General features: G+C 35.9%; 1 protein-coding gene across 3 annotated transcripts in view; it reads right to left on the bottom strand.

The window, feature by feature from the left end:
• Phf14 (PHD finger protein 14) overlaps positions 1 to 15,116 on the bottom strand; it is a 139,347-nt gene that overhangs the window by 100,849 nt on the left and 23,382 nt on the right. For all 3 annotated transcript variants that reach the window (XM_059257383.1, XM_059257382.1, XM_059257384.1), the window contains 3 exons: positions 12,484 to 12,643; positions 7,094 to 7,205; positions 6,114 to 6,251 (listed from right to left, as the gene is read on the bottom strand). In XM_059257383.1, coding sequence (XP_059113366.1) covers positions 6,114 to 6,251; positions 7,094 to 7,205; positions 12,484 to 12,643 — 410 coding nt within the window. The remainder of the gene's footprint in view (positions 1 to 6,113; positions 6,252 to 7,093; positions 7,206 to 12,483; positions 12,644 to 15,116) is intronic.

Below are 15,116 nucleotides of genomic sequence, written 5' to 3'. Positions count from 1 at the left end.
GCGGGACACAAGGAAAGCAACCACTGTACTCTGCCAAGACAGGGTAAGATGGTCTTTCAGAATTCCTGCTTCGGAAAATGATCTGTCAGATACTTTATGCCTGTAGCCAATTTGAATGCACCAACAATGCTGAGAAACATTAGGTGACTGTCCAGGCTGCCAGCTGTCTCAGTCTACTCTTGCAAGATTCCCGAAAGTTGCTTGCATCCATCTACCATTTCTCAGGTACCATTATATTCCTTCTCAAGTCTTTGATGGGATTGAAGACAAGCAGTTATAGTTACCACTTAGTAGATAGAACATATTAAGTATTAGATTCAGGTTCTTTAGGATAGGACAACTTTTGGAACGATCTTTGTAACATGCCATTTACCTATGCTCTGTACTTCTCTGGATTTTAGTATGTGTTTCTTGCTTGATATTGTGTGCATTGGTTGTAGTTCCATCTTATCTAGGTCATTATCCCTCATTATTCCTGGACAATATTTGATAACCATTCCTTTGTATATAGTCTTGTATTAGGTTAGAACTTTCTTATTTAGACAAAAAGGGGGAGATGTAGTGGGTAGCCATTCCAGCTTTGATCTGGAAGTTCCAACCCCCATTGAGACTTCGGCAACTGTCACGCCTACAAGGCGGAGCCAAGGGAGACGCCTGGAGACCCGAGAGCTGGATGGGCCTGCGCGTTCTGGTCCGGGATCCTGGACGGTGGAGGTGGGCCAAGCAGAGCTCCAGAGAACACCGCTGGACTGCGATACACCTTCCCCAGACCCCGCAACCTACCTATCCCTTAATTTGTAAGTTACGCCATTAAATAAATCTCCTTTTAACTACGTGGAGTGGCCTTAATAATTTCACCAATAATAAACTGCCTAGACTTCGTATATCTGAAATAGTTGATTTAATATTTAGGCCACAGTAATTAAGTATTATTATGTGACTGAAAACCTAGGAGGCATACAACATCTGGAAAAAAAAAGCATATGTCATAAAGCCACATACATATTGGTAGGGATTGCTTATTCACTTAGAAACTTGATTCTCCCTACAAATCTTCTTTCAGTTTTCATTAAATTAGTAACTGTAGCTTTTCGGAGCATCACAATTTTTTTTGTGGACTCCTATAATAAGGATAGGAGTGAGACTGTCTTTTCTCTAATTAATGTAGCAATTGTGAGTTTATGCCACGGGGCTTGAATAAAACCTCAAGAAGGTAGAGAATGTTTCCTTCCCGTAATTTATTAGAAACTGACAGGATACGATGCAATATATTGAAAATGGATAAACCACATCACAATCAGTGTCGAAAGTATTGGCGAAGGACTGGGAGCAGGATAACAAAATCTGGCTGAGATTTAATGCTAGGTGTACTAGTAATAGCCTTTCTGTCCTACAAAAGGCTTCAGCAAAATTCACCATGGGCCAAACATGGCCATGCCTGTTTTTGTAAAGTTTTATAGGCATGCAGCCACAATCATTCATTTTAAATATTATCTATGGCTGTTCTCATACTATAATAGCAAACTACCCATAGGCCTACAAAACTAAAATATTTGCATTCTATAAAGAATGCATATATACATTTTATAAGGAATTCTATATAGGGCCTTATAAAGAAAGTATCTGCCAGCCTCTGCTCTTAGGAAAACAAGAGCAAGAAAAGTTAAGACTGCATTACCTCAGTCAGAAAGAGTGAGTCTGACCAGGGAGCATCAATGCAGTTAAGTAGACGTGTTCTGAAAGTTCTGAAAATACTGCTAAGAGGGTAAGTGGGAGAAAAAAACAGTAAGCCAAGTAGCCTGATGGAAAGTTAATTCAGAACAGTTTTCAAAAAACAACTGTAAGTTACCAAATGCTTAACATGATCACATAAAAGACACTAAAATGTCTGTATAAAATGACAAAACTCTAGTAATGGCTATCTTGATGAATCCTTTTATAATCATTTAACCCAGCAACAACTGGTTTCTAACAATCCTGGTTCTTCTAGCAATATTGAGGCATCAGTTCAGCAGCCAAAATTCTAATTTGAGCTCTTGAAATTTAATCTGGGAATGATTTCAATTCATTATTTCAAAGATTATATGCAAATCTATAAAATAAAGTCCAATGTCAGGAATGGGTTACTACTTTTGGAGTTGTTGGCCAGCGAGGCCCCAAAGACCTCCAAATATCACAGGCTTTTGCTGCTGCTCTTAAGTTACCTTCCAGAGCTTATGGTACTGACTCTACAGTTAAAGACAACAGAACATGGAGTCATAGAAGGTGGGTAGATCAAACTGATACTGACCTAGATAAACCAAGCTGATATTGACCTAGAAGCTTCATAAGGTATTATGCTCCCTAGTGGAGAAAAAAAAAAGTAATCATTAATCCTACCCCACTGTGAATTCTGTGAGCTTTAACAACAACTAGTCAGGCAAGATATTCCCACTGGTGCAATTAGGGAATGAATCCATGAGAATAACCAACCATTTTCTAATTCCATTTAAGGTCCATCCCACAAGATGGAACCCATACCTAACCATGAATCTATGGTTAGATAGGTTGTAGGCTGTAGGGAACAACCTACTACTATTAACTTTGCTCAAGGGACACAATACTAAACCTACTCCTAATGACTTACCCTCGTATCCATAGATTAATGAATCTTTTTAAACCTCGGCAGAGAAATTTCTTTTTCCAATAACTAGGGATTAACACAGAGCCCCACAACTGGCCAAGGCACAGAGCATAAGACTTGCATATTATTCAGCCCTAAATTAGACATCTGAAGCACACTCCTTCCTCCTAAGCCTCAGGGAGCAGAAAGATTGTAAGAGCCAGAATCAGTTGATGTATTTCCCAGCCAGAACAGAGTAGTTATACTCAGGAACTCATATCAGTAACAGAAAGCACAAGCCTCCAGGAAGTTGAAGCAAGACAAAAGCCAGCATAGACAGGGGTTGGTCTCAACCCGTGATGAGAAGGTAGTTTCTAACTGATAGCAACTGGGAGAATAAGAATTAGTTGTTTTGTTGTTGTTGTTGTTGTTGTTTTGTTTTGTGTTTTTTTTTTAACAGATCTGGCTCTTGGTAGGTGGAACATGCTCTACTGGATGGCCACACACCAAATTGTATATAACCACTGGTATTGGGCTAGATGGGCTATAAAAGAAGAAGAAGAAGAAGAAGAAGAAGAAGAAGAAGAAGAAGAAGAAGAAGAAGAAGAAGAAGAAGAAGAAGAAAATTGGGTAGGTATGGAATTAAGGGTACATCTGGGAGGAGTGGCAGAATGGAGGCAAATATGTATTAAAAATCAATAGAATCTATAATAAATTTATACTATTTTAGACACTGTTTTCTAAATAATATTATAACTGTGTAACACTAGCAAAGTCATATTTTGATCAAAGAAGAAATTACTATGAGTTTAGTTAGATAATAAGTAACTTTAAGATATGAAATATAAATTTCTGTGCTGTAGGTGTTTATTTTAACATCTTTGAATAAATGCATGCTGTGTTTAAAACATGACAATTGGACTATTCTTGTAATTTGGAATATTTTACCAAGTAGATGAAAAAGCACTCAAACTTCTAGTGGATTTTCACCAATGTGGAAAGCAATATATCCAAAGGCTATAAAAACTTTAAAACTATGATAAATATCACTGGATAAAATTGAGGTGCTTAATTCTATTGTTCAAGCTTCCTTTTACTATCTACATAAAATAGCTCTAGAAAAGTGTGACATCAAACTTGATAAACAAGTCTAAACAAGAAAATAAAAGCTTTCTAGGAAACCTAAAGGGAACATAAAATTGAAGCAGAAGACAAGATGTCCTTATAAACAATATATCTGCTTTAATTTAAAATGCTTCTACATTTTAAAAAATGCTGAAGTGGGTGTGCCCTATAATCTTAGCACTCAGAAGCACGAACAGAAGGATCACTGAGGCTACCATGGACTACCTAATGAGACTCAGTTTCAGGGGGAAAGGGGATCTTATATGTATCCAATGTATATGTGTACAACCATTACAAATAACTCTTCAATTTTAACAAAATAAATATCAAAAGCAAATCTCACTGACATCTTAACAATTCACAGTTTTTGAAACTCTGTAAAGAATCTTATAAATTTCCAATTCTCATGGGCTGCAACAGCACACATTTCTAATCACAGCACTGAGAAGGCTGAGACAGAAGGATTGTGAATTTGAGACTAGCCTGGGCTAGGCAGTGAATTCACATCAGCTGGAATATATAGTAAGATCCTGTAGCCAAAAACAACAAAAGTTCCAATTCTCTTAAGTATTTATAACAACAAACTAAAGATCTACAGAAATGTGATTTAATAAAAATACCAAACGAAAAACCAAAACAAAACAGAGACACTAAAAAACCCCACAAAAACAAAACCTCTCCACTAAGCAAGGCAGCATCCAGCACATTTACCGAATCAATAAAAGAAAGCATCAAGGCAGGAAGAGGCCTCAGGTCCAGGTTTGATGACTTTATTATTTAAGGTTGTCCTGTACATTTCCCCAAATTAGCTCTTAGACACAGCGACTGCAAACTATTAATTATGTTTGGTTTTGTATTAATCTGCATGCCTTCTGATGGGGAGAAGCCATCTCCCAATCATTATGCATTCCAATGTTTTATACATTTTTACTTTCTACTTAACTAAAGAGGCTTTTGTCTTCTCCAAAAAGGATCATCATGTATAGTGTTACGCAAAGGAACCCCAACAATCTTACTATAGAAGGCAAATCTCTCAAAAATAAACTGAAAGTGTCTACAAAAGAATCATCTGACTATAAAGTTCAGTTACCCAGAACTACACAACTGAGCTGAACTTAGATTCCCTCATTTTTACCTGCGACCTACACAGTCCTCTCAAGCCTACTGCATGCCCCTCTGCACCTTTGCCCATCATCCAGGAGCAGTCATGATTAATCCACACAATCTCATGCTGCAGTTATACATCTATGTCTGCCCAGCAGCTGTGAAAATGCTCAGTGTTCACCCAACACTCCTTCAAAGCACAATTCCTCAGAATCAGAAATTAGAACAAAACAGACACACATCAAAATGTAAATTTTTACTTAAGATCTTTTTAAGTTAAAATAAAATACATCCTACAAGTGTTTTTCAAAAAAATTTCATCATTACACTACTTATTTCCTAGCTAAAAGTATATTTTATGAGGAAGTAAAATTTTATGTATAAAATAAATGAAATGGCTTACATATTATCAGACAGTATCATGAATGCACAGTAAAAGTTTACTGAATTATCTCTCCACAAAAGTTGCTTAAAAAATTAATTATACCTGCTTTTGGGATTCCTTAAAATTCTTTAAAATTATTGTGAATGCTAAAGACTTTGTGAATTATACTTTTAGAAACTTACACATGAATTGAAACTTTGAATAATCTTCAATCCTAGTTAACTTATGTTAAACCTATTAAGTAAATACATATTTTTAATCAAGATAACTACTATGGCATTATGCAAGAAATTTTAGTGGGAGGGGCTATAGTTTATATTTTTGCAACTCTATTATCTACCTTCATAACCTAAAAGCATGTTTCTCAAACTATTTCCATATTCAAGGTTACATTGTTATGTTGTGTGCAATCTCTGGAACTCTCCAAAGTTTAGAACTTAGAAATACATATCTTATATTGTTATAAAACTAATTTGAAGCACAGGGTCCTAGAAATAATTTTAAGGAGTCCCAAAAATACACTTTGTAATCAAATAATTACTTAATCTAAAGTCAGTAAGTCTGGAAGAAATACTAGGGAGCTAAAACTGAAGCCAAAGAAAATGAGCTACCTTAAGAAAATGTCATAATCCTGTATGAAATATGCCACATATCAGCACTTCAAGGTATCTTGCATTTTGTTTTATCTGCCAAAACTCACTATAAAAGTGTTAATACGCTTTCCAGTATGCTGTAACTAGCTTTACTGACAAAACTCATAGTCATTTACTATTCAAAGTTTAAATCAGTGGTCTGGTCAAAGACTTAAGAATATGTTATGATGTTTCCCTCATGCTTTACAATTGCTATAGGGCACAGCAGACATGGGAAGTCTTCTGAACACAGTTAGCAACGTACCTCTTCTGCTGCCGCCTCTGAAAGCAGGCCTTCCTTCTGGGCGCAGGTAACATGAAAATAGGCTCTGCACATCCCTGCATCACAGCTAATGCAAACTCCAGTTCTAGCAAAGCGAGGGTCTTCACAAAAGCTACACTCCTATGAAAGTACCAGGAAAACTCTCACAGTAAAAGTATTTCTGAAGCAAAAACTATCCTCTCATGATGCATCCACTAAGTATTACCAATGCAAATAACTATAGACAAGCAAGGTCTTCTGATGAGAAAGAGGATTCTTTACACAGTTCTAATTAACCTAAATTAAACCGATATACTAGTAATAAGAATAAATAATATTATAAGAGTACTTGGGTGCTAAGCACTTAGTCTTCTAAGTACTTTACATATATTAATATATAAAATCAATTTACTATGTTGAAGAAATTTGATAATTTTTCTTGTTACATTAAAAAAAGCTGAAGTGGTAATGAGTTGATGCTTTTTATATTCTTTTTCTTAATTTTAATAAAATTTATTCCAAAATTAAAGCAAAATTTATTTGATCCAACCAAAATTAAAGTAAAATTTATTTGATCCAACTGAGCATAACAAGGCATTCTCTGGGTCCTAAGAATAGAAACAGTATCAACTAATATGCATTTTTACAAACTTAGGTTATCTGAAATTAGTCTATATGGAAGTATCAATAAATTAGCCTTCTGGGAAACAATTATCAACAAATGATTCAAGCATGGTGACCCATACCTGATCCTTGAACTAAGGAGGAAGAGGCTGACCTGAGCTACAGTGAGACATTATCTCAAAAACACAAAAGCAAAACAAAACAGCTTAATAATACAATAACAAATGACTTAGTGCTAAGAGTTCCTCATATAGTGTGCTTGCTAGTAAACACCTCTGTGGTCAATCATAATTTTCAAAAGGCTATGTAAAGAAACAAATAAAATTTTCAATTTCAGTTAATCATAAAGTTTCTCTTACCTTGGCACCATATTTAGAATAGTTCATTTCTGTTAGTGTTACTGGTCGTAATTTATCAATATCTCCAAAGGCTACTCCAGGAACATATAGGGCACAAACAATGTGGACCCATCTGTAAGAAAAAAGACACAATTCTGCTATCAAATGCTTTCCTGAATTTCTCACATAGAAAATGAACATAAAATATGTTCCATCTTAAAATACTACTGAAAGCATTCTATGACCAGATGTTTTTTTAAAAAAATCTCCATCTCAGACTCTTAATTGAAAAATACAGAACAGCTATAGAATGATAGCAGATAATTCATCACAGAAAGCATGACTGCAGTGAGCATTACTTTTCCAGAAGTAAGTCTAGTCAAAATGTAGATTCAGCAACCATAATTGCTTTTCACTTAAAATTCACTGCACTTTGGTCTTATCTGTTATTCTTAAATATTTGCATAAGACTGCTATTCAAGGGTAACAAAACATCACTTTCATATTCAAGGAAAGATATTCACATTCATTACTGTGAGCACTTTTAGAATTAAGGATTCTAATTTAAGAACTACGAAGTTATTCTGCAGTAATTAGGTTAATTGTTCTTTATTGCTACCTTTCCCCCCAAAGCTGTTGAATATCCCTACGGATATATTTTAAGAGATATATTTTAACACAGTTTTGGTAGAAAGTTTAACTTTCTTCTCAGGATAAAGATGATGGCTGGGAAAAGGTACAAAGCAAAGTTATAATAATGCAAGGATGTCATGCTTTCATTTATCTCATCTGCTCCCTATATAACCTCTGAATTAAAATTTACAAACGCCACCCACAACTACATTGCATAAATTCTGCACAATGCTGTTAACACTTTTAAAAAATGTTCAGCTTCAGCACACTGAAAAGGAAAAATGAGCTGGTTCTGATCTCTTTAAACTATTAACTGATTACGTATCTATTTGCTGGCAGCCAAACAAAATGTTGAATAGCTGTCTGATATTTAAATAGCAGATATGCATTGCTTGTGCAAGAAAAATGATAAAAATGAGATGGCAAGTCTCTATGAACTTTTTGTATATATTGACAATATTGCTTTATTGCAGATTAAAAGGTTCTGGTTTTGTGACATACTGAGTTTTAAAAAGACTAAGAATCATTCTATAGAGGTATTAAGAAAAAGTTAAAAAATCTTTAAAATTTTTATCATTTTTTTGTGAAAAAGAATCCATGGTTCTGAGATTTTCTAGATGGAACATTTTAATCCAACCTCCCAAATGCATTGTGCGAAGTTCAATATAAAGATAGCAGCATCTCAACAAGCAGCCGCTTTCTCAATTTACTCTGTGTGGTTTCTTCATGCTCTACTGAGGTATCAAATGTGGCCGTTCTCTACAGGAGTTTATCGTTGATAAACCCAACAGCTGGCTGCATGCTTTGTACTGACCTTATTAACATGCATAGGAACAAGTCACACAAGTAGTGAAGATTTCTGTGTGGCTGGCACACAAATGTATCATTTTGCCCAGCCATACATATGAGGACATCAACATGAGTCCTTATTAAAATATGTATCGAAGTCACTGAAAATCACCACTAAGACAATTATGGTCCTTTGAGCACTTTTTTGTTCATATATTTTAGAACTTATGTAATTAAGTTGAGAAATCAAAACAACAAGAAAATATTCCTCGTTACTTTACCATCCATTTTGCTTGGAGCTATGATGACAGATGTTGATTGGGAAAAGGAGCAGAAAACAAATAACACAAAACCACCAAAAGACAAAAGCAGACTGTCATTATAGAATGGAAATTATCAATGCATTCGATTATATTCATATGTTATTTATAGGCAGGCAACAACTAAGTAGTAATATACTTCTTGAATAAACGCTTACCTAGCAATAGAAATTATACTAATGGAATAATTTTGAAGTACTTTTTCTGTGTAGTACCTTTTCCTCATATTTAAAAAAATATTTTAAAAATATATCTACAGCATGATATTTCTACTCCTTCATCCTAGAACCAAGGATTCAGTGTCTCCTAGGTAGAGAGCATTACATAGATAATCTGGAATTTAGATGTTTGTGAAGTGCTTACAGCAGTGTCTATGTAGCTCACTGTCTTCATGCAAGGAACATTTGCTACAAGAAAAATAAAAAGGTCTGAATGTCTCCTGTGAGTGGCAAATTGTTCTTCTCATTATGCAAATCACACTTTCAGAGGACTGATGTTTTCAAATATAGCAGGTCTAGTAGAAGAAAGCAGTAAGGTTTAAGAAATTCAGTGCTCTCTTACTTCTGCTGTATCATAATGCTTACTGACGAGAAAAAAAAAAGACCAATGAGTTAGAGCCATACTGCACTCCAAATACACAGGAGGACAGCCTACAAAGGCTGCAAAGAAGGAAGACAGAGGCTGTTCTTCCTTCCACAACGGCCACTGAGTCTCTCTTTAGGGTATGTGCCTTGCTTTGCTTTGTTAAATATCTGTTTAAACAGGAATCAGGGGGAAAAAAGGGGGGGGGGAATAGAAATATTTTATATTTTACAAAATTGGGTCTACATGATTACTTAGAGCAAAATCTTTTTTAAGAAATGAAATAAAAATTTAATTTTTATCTCAAGAATTACACAGCTATTTTCTCACATTAAATCATTTTCCACGTAGAAATGATGGCTCACATCAGTAGAGGAGAAAGTCTAGTTAAATCCATGTGATAAATCAATTTCAAAGCTTTTTTAGCCTGTCCATATACTACTCTTGCTTTTCCCCTGCATCCCACATGAAGATAAGAATACTAAAGGACTTGTCCAATTTTGATGACTTTTTCTCTTTCTTGGTCTTAAATCAAACTGGCATTACATGCTGCAAAATACATAAATGCCCAAAATATCTACTTGGGCCTCCTTGGGAATATGGACGTTAAAAAACGCAAGTCTTTAAACAGTCTATTCCAAAACTGCACTTCTCTGTCATGGAATACCTAACCTATATATGTGATATGCACAGTAGTTAATGTAAGTATTTCCTAGTAAACCTCAATGCTGAAGTGCTTTCTTTTGTCTTCTTTTGGAAAACATTACATGTTACTTTGCAGAGTCTGACAGCACAAAAGGACAGTTTGTCAAAACAACTTTCAAATTAACAGGAAAACCAAGTAAGGCAAATTCTCTTTCTCAAAAGGAAGCGGAGTTGTTTGCGTTTTTCGTTTGTTTGTTTCGTTTTTTATTCTTTTTTCAAAATGGCCTTAGTTCACCATGACTGACTACTCAAAGTTCAATATTCAAGATCAGAAATTACCAAATGGCATGATACAGCAGTGGCTGCTCAGAAGAAAGCACTCATAGCAGCAGCATTGATAGTGAGTAAGACGACATTTATTGTCCACCAACTACGTCAGAACTGTCTTACATGAATTGTGTCATTTAAGCTTCTCAAAGGTACTATGAAACTAAGGCATAATAACAAGGCTAAGGAACTCACCTAAAGTCATGGTAGAATAAAAACAAAACAAACAAAATGAATCTAAACAGGGGCAAAATACTTTGAAAGCACACACCTATTAATACTAAATCCACAGTTATAGGCCATAGTTAAAAATGCCACGTATACAATATGAATAAGTTCTAGCCTATATAGCAAAGCACTTGCTATTATTTTACTTCATTTCTTTTCTTAGGTGATGAGGGATCTGGATCCTCAGCACACAGGGTTCCCTAAGATCCTATGGCAGATTCTATGCTATCTTAGCAATCTACTGAGGCTCTATTTCTCAAGGGTCTGGCTACTAATTGAGAAAAAGTGAAGAAAATATTTTTCCTAATTTTACTAAAGTAAAACATATTATATCTAAGTCTAGATTTTATTTGTGGACCATGCCCTAAGTTTTCAGTGTTAAAAATGATGAAAAATTATGTTGTTTGGTCGTTCTTGCTGCTATTACTAAAATATTAAGCATTCTTAATGAAACCACTCTAGGTGACAGAGAGATGGCTCAGCAGTTAAGCACATATTGCTCTTGCAAAGACCCATGTTTGGATTCTAACACCCACAGCAGGCAGCTCACAAGCACCTATAACTCCAGCTCCAAGGGATCTGAAACCTCTTCTGGACTCTGCAGGCACTGCATTCATGTGCACATACCTACACAGACACAGATATACCCACTTAAATTCAAATAACAAAAAAGCGAAATTTAAAAATTCTAATGCCTTATTTGTCAAAAATGCGACACTCATGTTTTTAAGGTTTTTCTTATTGGCAGCATTCAGGTGGGTAATCTTCAAGACACACAAGACTGGGAATAACTTATACACTATAGTCAACTACCCCTAGTCTCGTAGGGAAAAACCAACATAAATGATGTCAACACTTTTATAATGATAACTGTTCAAATACAGCAGTGACCGTGAGTGTGAGTACTGTGAAAAGACCACAGGTCTTTGTGCTAAGTATCAGTGATTTGTCTCTCAGCTTCACAGTCATGCTTTAACATGTACTCTGCAATGAGGGACAGATTTCCCTCCACATTTGTCGTTTAGTGAATGTGATTTTGTTATCACTATAGCTGGGCACTAGAACTCAACAGAACAGAGGACAGCAGAAGGGTGAGTTTCTCAACAGGACAGACAGGGTACATCTGCTACAGTAGGGCCACATGCTTAGTCCCTGCTATGTCACAACCCTGGCCCAACCTTCAGATTACTTTTCACCGCCCTCTCAATAAACACAGCATATGTAACAGGCTTCAAAAGAGAGCTGCAGTCCCCCCTGCAAACTTGTGGCCAGCCATCTACTTTCAAGATCTGAAGACTGACAGATAAAGCAGAAAACTAGGCTACAACTAGTTCTTGTGACAAAGCCCAAACCCCAATGTCGGGAAAGAGGTCATTCCTTTAATTTTGGCATTCCTTAATCTATGTCATGCCTACGATTTCTTTCAGAAGTTAATTTATAACTTCCATGTACTTTTAGGGCATAATTTTAATAATTCTTAATATTAACTTCCTCCATTTTTAATCACTGTATGCTATACTCCTGAAGTGGAGAGATCTGGGTTCAAATTTCTCTATTTACCAGACTGTGGTCTTGAGCTAATATATGATTTAAATGATGTGAGCCTTGGGCACTATCCTTATAATGTGAGGAACTACCACTGCTTCTTCACAGGATCCTTAAGTAATAACGATGAGGAGTAAAAAAAAAAAAAACAACTCCAAGTACTGGAGAGATGATCTTCCTTAGTCCCTCATCGATCTATCGCCTACTGGCCAATGCAGTCCTTTGTACCAAGAAGATGGGAAGAAAAGCATGTGACTCAAAAGTCATAATGGAAGAAAAGGAGCTCCAAAGCAGGCATGTTATGAAGCAGGCATATTAACACAACATAATGGGGACATCAACCTTCCAGCATCTGTCTCCTTGAAAATTCCATCCTGATTAGGACATAGTTCACAGCTAGGAGAAACACCACATTTACAGGCATCACAAAACCAAGGCTCGGTGGAGTTTTCAGAAGCCGAACTCATAATAGAGTCACTCTCCCCATCAACTCCATAACAACCTAAAAAAAGAAAAGAATAGTTATGATTTAACGGGGTTTATTTTTTAAACTTACTTTTGTAAAATCAAAAAAGAAACAGAAAAACGCTGAGAAAAGCAATGGCTGATAAGACTGACATAAAAACAGGAGTAAAGTAGTTCTGTAAACATACTTTTCTCCTTATAGCTATGACTTACATAATCTATTTCAAATAAAAATTGTTAGCCTGATGCTATTCAAAAGTATTATAATAGCACATTTCAATATATTCAAAGTCTTAGAAGAGAGTGCCAAAGAAATCATTTTAAAGAGATTAAATTAGCACCAAGCAAAGGGATCAAAACATATTCATTTCTTTAGTATTAAATTTCAGTCAGCAATCACCATCTTCATTGCTTATGTGTAAGTATGATTTTGCAATACAAAATCATAAACTTAAAGGACATATAATTTTCTTGTTGGTGCAGTTACTGTTACCTATAAAAGAGGAATAGCTAAAATCTATTCAAAGAAACATCATAAAAGAAAACAATAAAAATAAATCTATTTTCTCAATAAGCAATCTAATACTACAGAGAGGGAAATCTTTTACAAAATAATGTTCTTTTAAAGCAAAGTATTTCAAACCAGATGAAATCTGTGTTCAAAGTAGACAATTAACATGGTAAGAAAGGACCTAAGAGGCTATCAAATACTAACTTCATTCAGTAAAATCAGGACAAATCACAGCAGTTCACATGTTTAACACAGTTTCAATTCTGTTCTAAAAATACACGCTATGCACAGCAAACATCTGTAGAGTTCTAAAACACCTACAAATATCCACAGCAATGGATTCTGAGCTTCATTTCCAGACAGTCTTCCTCTGTAACCCAGAACACTGGAACTCTTCCAGTCCCAGAACAGCTGGCAAATGAGGAAGAGCTTTCCTCAGCCTGTCCCTGAAAACTGACACACACTGTGTCTTCAGAGTTTTAAATTTGCCATCTGACCTGCCATGTCCCTGTATTTTCTGTCATACTTATTGTATTTACTGAGCTCTATACCAAAATTCTAGGACTTTATACCACCTTTAATTCAATCCAGTTAATGACTAGATAAATATGTGTTTCTTTCACTCAAAATATGAGCATTAAAAAAAAAACAACAACTATTCTTGCTGGGCGGTGGTGGCGCACGCCTTTAATGCCAGCACTCAGGAGGCAGAGGCAGGCGGATCTCTGTGAGTTTGAGGCCAGCCTGGTTTACAAAGCGAGTTCTAGGAAAGGCACAAAGCTACACAGAGAAATCCTGTCGAGGGGGGTGTGGGGGGGGACGACTATTCTTTCACCTGGGAAAATGTTAAATTTGAAAATTTTACAAGCAAAACTCATGTCATGTATGTTAACTATTTTCAAGTGGTTTTTTTTTGTTTTGTTTTTTTTGTTTGTTTGTTTTTTTGTTTTTTTTCCTTCCTGGAGCTGAGGATCAAACTCAGGACCTTCTGCCACTGAGCTAAATCCCGAACCCCATTTTCAAGTGTTAAAAACATGTTTAATAACAAACCATATTTAAGGAAAATACTATATAAAAATGTTTGCCTTGAATTTTACAAATATATAGATGATCCAAATTAATAGAATTCAGATGTTTTTTTTTCCCAAGACAGGGTTTCTCTGTGTAGCTTTGGTGCCTTTCCTGGAACTCATTCTGTAGCCCAGGCTGGCCTCGAACTCACAGAGATCCACCTGCCTCTGCCTCCTTCCTGAGTGCTGGGATTAAAGGCGTGCACCACCACCGCCCAGCTAGAATTCAGATTTCTAAAAAGAGACCAAACGATGCATATTCTTCTACCTTCTAGCTTTGTAGCTACATAAAAGTTGCCACAATAATCTGTATTTAAAAACCTGCATTTTACAACAAAATCCACATTCCTCCAAAAATGAATAACATTGTTCACATAACATGGGTTACATGAGGACTTGTGTTCCAATGCCTATCTTGTAAAAAGCTGGGTCTTTCAGCACATGTCTATGATTCCAGCACTGAGAAGGAGGTGGACACAGGAAGATCTCTTGAGCTCACTGGCCAGCCAATCTAGCTGAATCAGTGAACTCCTGACTGAGAAACCTGTCTCTGGAAAATCAGGTGGATAGTGATTAAGAAAGACCCCCAGCATTGATCCTGGCCTCTATGCAAATATACTGTCCTTTCCACATATACCCAAACCACAAAAGGAGTAATCTACTATTATTCTGCTAAATGAACATGCAATAAAAGGGCTCCATATGTCATATCGCTATACTCACAGATCACATCAGACAAGCTTCTTTTCATAGTAGACAGTAATTAACAGAGAGAGCCACAACTGCTCAATGTGCAGATAAGAGAATTTGGAATGCTTAGTGCTAAATGAATGTCTATAACACACACACACACACACACACACACACACACACACACACACACACACACCTTAAGGCTCGGAGATCTATGGGGAAGAGAGAAGTAGACT

The sequence above is a fragment of the Peromyscus eremicus genome, chromosome 3, assembly GCF_949786415.1.
Source record: "Peromyscus eremicus chromosome 3, PerEre_H2_v1, whole genome shotgun sequence".
Lineage (NCBI taxonomy): Eukaryota > Metazoa > Chordata > Mammalia > Rodentia > Cricetidae > Peromyscus > Peromyscus eremicus.
Note: the sequence above shows the minus strand (reverse complement) of the source record. Positions and strands in the feature narration are given on the sequence as shown.